General features: G+C 68.4%; 1 protein-coding gene across 1 annotated transcript; it reads left to right on the top strand.

The window, feature by feature from the left end:
* Positions 1-286: 286 nt before the first annotated feature.
* On the top strand, positions 287-3057 carry TLX3 (T cell leukemia homeobox 3). The gene is made up of 3 exons (XM_038740321.1): positions 287-812; positions 1294-1537; positions 2746-3057. The coding sequence occupies exons 1-3, from the start codon at positions 383-385 to the stop codon at positions 2954-2956; spliced, it is 885 nt and encodes a 294-aa protein (XP_038596249.1). The 5' UTR covers positions 287-382; the 3' UTR covers positions 2957-3057.
* The last annotated feature ends 223 nt before the right edge of the window (positions 3058-3280 follow it).

Genomic DNA, 3280 nt, shown 5'->3' with positions numbered 1-3280 from the left:
TGGGGTCTCGCTGGCTAATATCCGCGGCCGCCCATTATCCCCGGCTAATCAATTTGACCTATTGTTCGTCCGCTCAAATGATGTCACCTTGGAACAGTCCCCGAGCTCCCATTTCCCCGAATTAGGCCCGGCGCGCCACCCGGGAGCCAATGAGCGGAGAGAGGCTTGTTGCAGGCAGCCAATGGCAGCGGCGGGACGGACATTAGCGGCGGAAACTCCAGGTTCGGTTCAAGAAAGATGACACAGAGCCTGTCGGGCCGGCGCACTCTTGGCAAAGTTTCAGTGCGAGGAGAGGCGGCTGGGACCTCCATGGCTGCGCCCTGACGGGGACCCAGTCGCCTCCCCGTCCAGCCCGGCCCGGCCCAAGGCAGTCCAGCCCAGGATGGAGCCTCCCGCCGGCGCGCAGACCCCGCACCCGCACGAGCCCATCAGCTTCGGCATCGACCAGATCCTCAACAGCCCGGACCAGGACAGCGCGCCCGCCCCGCCCGCCCCCAGGGGCCCCGCCGACGGCGCCGGCTACCTGGGGGGCCCCGCGGCCCGGCCCGGCGCCGCCTACCCGTCGCTCCCCGCCTCCTTCGCCGGCCTGGGGCCGCCCTTCGACGACTCGGGATCTTACAGTGTCAACCTGAGCCTGGCCCCCGCCGGGGTCATCCGGGTGCCGGCGCACAGGCCGCTGCCCGGGGCCGTGCCGCCGCCGCTGCCCAGCGCTCTGCCCGCCATGCCCGCCGTGCCCGCCGTGCCCAGCCTGGGCGGGCTCAACTTCCCCTGGATGGAGAGCAGCCGCCGCTTCGTCAAGGACAGATTTACAGGTGAGGCCCAAAGCCCGCCCCCGCCGCCCGGGGGGCTCGGACGCTCGTCCTCTCCATCCTGCTGCCCGTCCCTCTCCTCCTCCTCCTCCTCGTCCTCCTCCTCCCGGCCCCGCCGTCCCCGTCTCCGGCCCGTCCGAGGCTCCGGATCGGGGTAAAAAGGGGGCACCGTTGCCGGCTCCGGACAAACGAAAGGCAACGAATTAGGGATGCGGGGTGCGCCGGGAGGGGTCTCCTGGGTCCAGCCGGGTCGCGGACCCCGGGAGGAGCCCACCGCGACCCCGGGCCTTGGGGGCGTCCGGGTCAATCAATCAATCAATCGTATTTATTGAGCGCTTACTGTGTGCAGAGCGCTGTACTAAGCGCTTGGGAAGGACAAGTTGGCAACATATAGAGACAGTCCCTACCCAACAGTGGGCTCCTTCCCGTGACCTCTCCGGTTGTGTGTGTGTTTGTGTGTGTGGATGGGTGGGTGTCTCCGCAGCGGCGGCCGCCCTGACGCCCTTCACTGTGACCCGGCGGATCGGTCACCCCTACCAGAACCGGACGCCCCCGAAGCGCAAGAAGCCGCGCACGTCCTTCTCGCGGGTGCAGATCTGCGAGCTGGAGAAGCGCTTCCACCGCCAGAAGTACCTGGCCTCGGCTGAGAGGGCGGCTCTCGCCAAGTCCCTGAAGATGACCGACGCTCAGGTCAAGACCTGGTTCCAGAACCGGAGGACCAAGTGGCGGTGAGCGAGACCCTGGACCGCTTCACCCAGGGCCTTCTCGGCTCTTCCTCCCCCCCAGCACCCGCCATGGCTCCGGCTCTCGGTGCTTCTTCCGACGCTGTCGTCTCCTTGCCTCCTTCCCCGTCCCTCTGTCTCTCCTCCGGTCACTTTCCCAGCCCCTGTCCCGGTAGACCGGCCCGCTCCCGTGCTGCTCCCCTCCCACCGGCGTCCCCGCCGCCCGGGTTGGGCGGGATCCGCCCGTATTGCGTCGTGGGACGGGAGGGTTTGGCCCAGGGGGTGGGAGCAAGAGCCAGGCCCAAGGAGTGGGAACAAAAACAGGCCCAAGGAGTGGGAGCAAGAGTCAGGCTCAAGGAAATAAGAACCAGGCTCTGGGGGTGGAAGCAAGAACCAGGCCCAAAGGTGATGGGAGCAAGAACCAGGCCCGGGGGGTGGGAGCAAGAACCAGGCCCAAAGGTGATGGGAGCAAGAGCCAGGCCCGGGGGGTGGGAGCAAGAACCAGGCCCAAAGGTGATGGGAGCAAGAGCCAGGCCCGGGGGGTGGGAGCAAGAACCAGGCCCAAAGGTGATGGGAGCAAGAGCCAGGCCCGGGGGGTGGGAAAAAGAGCCAGGCCCGGGGGTGGGAAAAAGAGCCAGGCCCAGGGGGTGGGAAAAAGAGCCAGGCCCAGGGGGGCAGGAGCGAGAGCCGGGCCCGTGGTTCCGGGGGCCAGCAGGAGGAAGCAGAAATAACTCTGGATGGGCAGGACCACCTCCCGTTACGGTCGTTGTTATTGTTGCTAAAGTGAAATCCTCGTCGTCGTTGAATAACAACAACGACCCCCAGGTCGAGAGGGGAAAAGGCTCGAAAACCAATGAAAGAACACCGAGCCCTGGCCGCCCCCGAGATCCAGGCCTCCGGGGCCGCTGCGGGGGCTTGTATTTGCGGGGCGGGGGGACGGGGATGAGGACCCCCGGGACCGGAGGTCTCCCTGCGGCGGACCCTTCGTCCTTTTCGTTCCCGTCCCCACCGCTCCCTAGCAGGCCCCTTCCCGGGGACCGGACCCGGTGGGCGGACTCGGAGGGCTCCGGGAAAGCCCGGCCCTGTGCCCTCGTCGCCCCACCTCCACCCCGGGCAGGGGGAGGGTCCGGCGAGCGCGTCCCCTCGGGCCCCCCCCCCCTGACCTCCCCTCCGGGGCCGTCTCCCCCCCCCCCCCCCCCCCGCGCTTCGTGCAGGCGGCAGACGGCGGAGGAGCGGGAGGCCGAGCGGCAGCAGGCGAGCCGGCTGATGCTGCAGCTCCAGCACGACGCCTTCCAGAAGAGCCTCAACGACTCCATCCAGCCGGACCCCCTGTGTCTGCACAACTCTTCGCTCTTCGCGCTGCAGAACCTGCAGCCCTGGGAGGAGGAGGGCGCCAAGGTGCCGGCGGTCACCTCGCTGGTCTGACCGGTCCCCCGAGCGACAGAGAGAGAGCGAGCGACAGAGGAGAGAGAGAGAGAGAAAGAGAGAGCGCTCCCGCCCCGGCCGGGAGCAGGACCGGGCCCGGGGCCGGGGGTCTCCCCTTACCGGAGCGGCCCGGGCCCGGGGACCGGCCGGGGCTCCGCGCAGCAGCACAATCCGGGCCGCCCCCGTCCCCCGCCCCGGGCCCGACAAAGCGCCTTATGTTTCCCCGTCCCCCCCTCCCGGGGCCGGGCGCCTGTATCATACTTTGTACTTTTACCCAGACCTGTAAATAAAAGTTTTCTTTAGGAACCGGCGCCCGCGTCTGCT

This window comes from Tachyglossus aculeatus, chromosome X1 (assembly GCF_015852505.1).
Source record: "Tachyglossus aculeatus isolate mTacAcu1 chromosome X1, mTacAcu1.pri, whole genome shotgun sequence".
Classification (NCBI taxonomy): Eukaryota; Metazoa; Chordata; class Mammalia; order Monotremata; family Tachyglossidae; genus Tachyglossus; species Tachyglossus aculeatus.
This window is presented reverse-complemented; position numbering and strand designations above follow the sequence as displayed.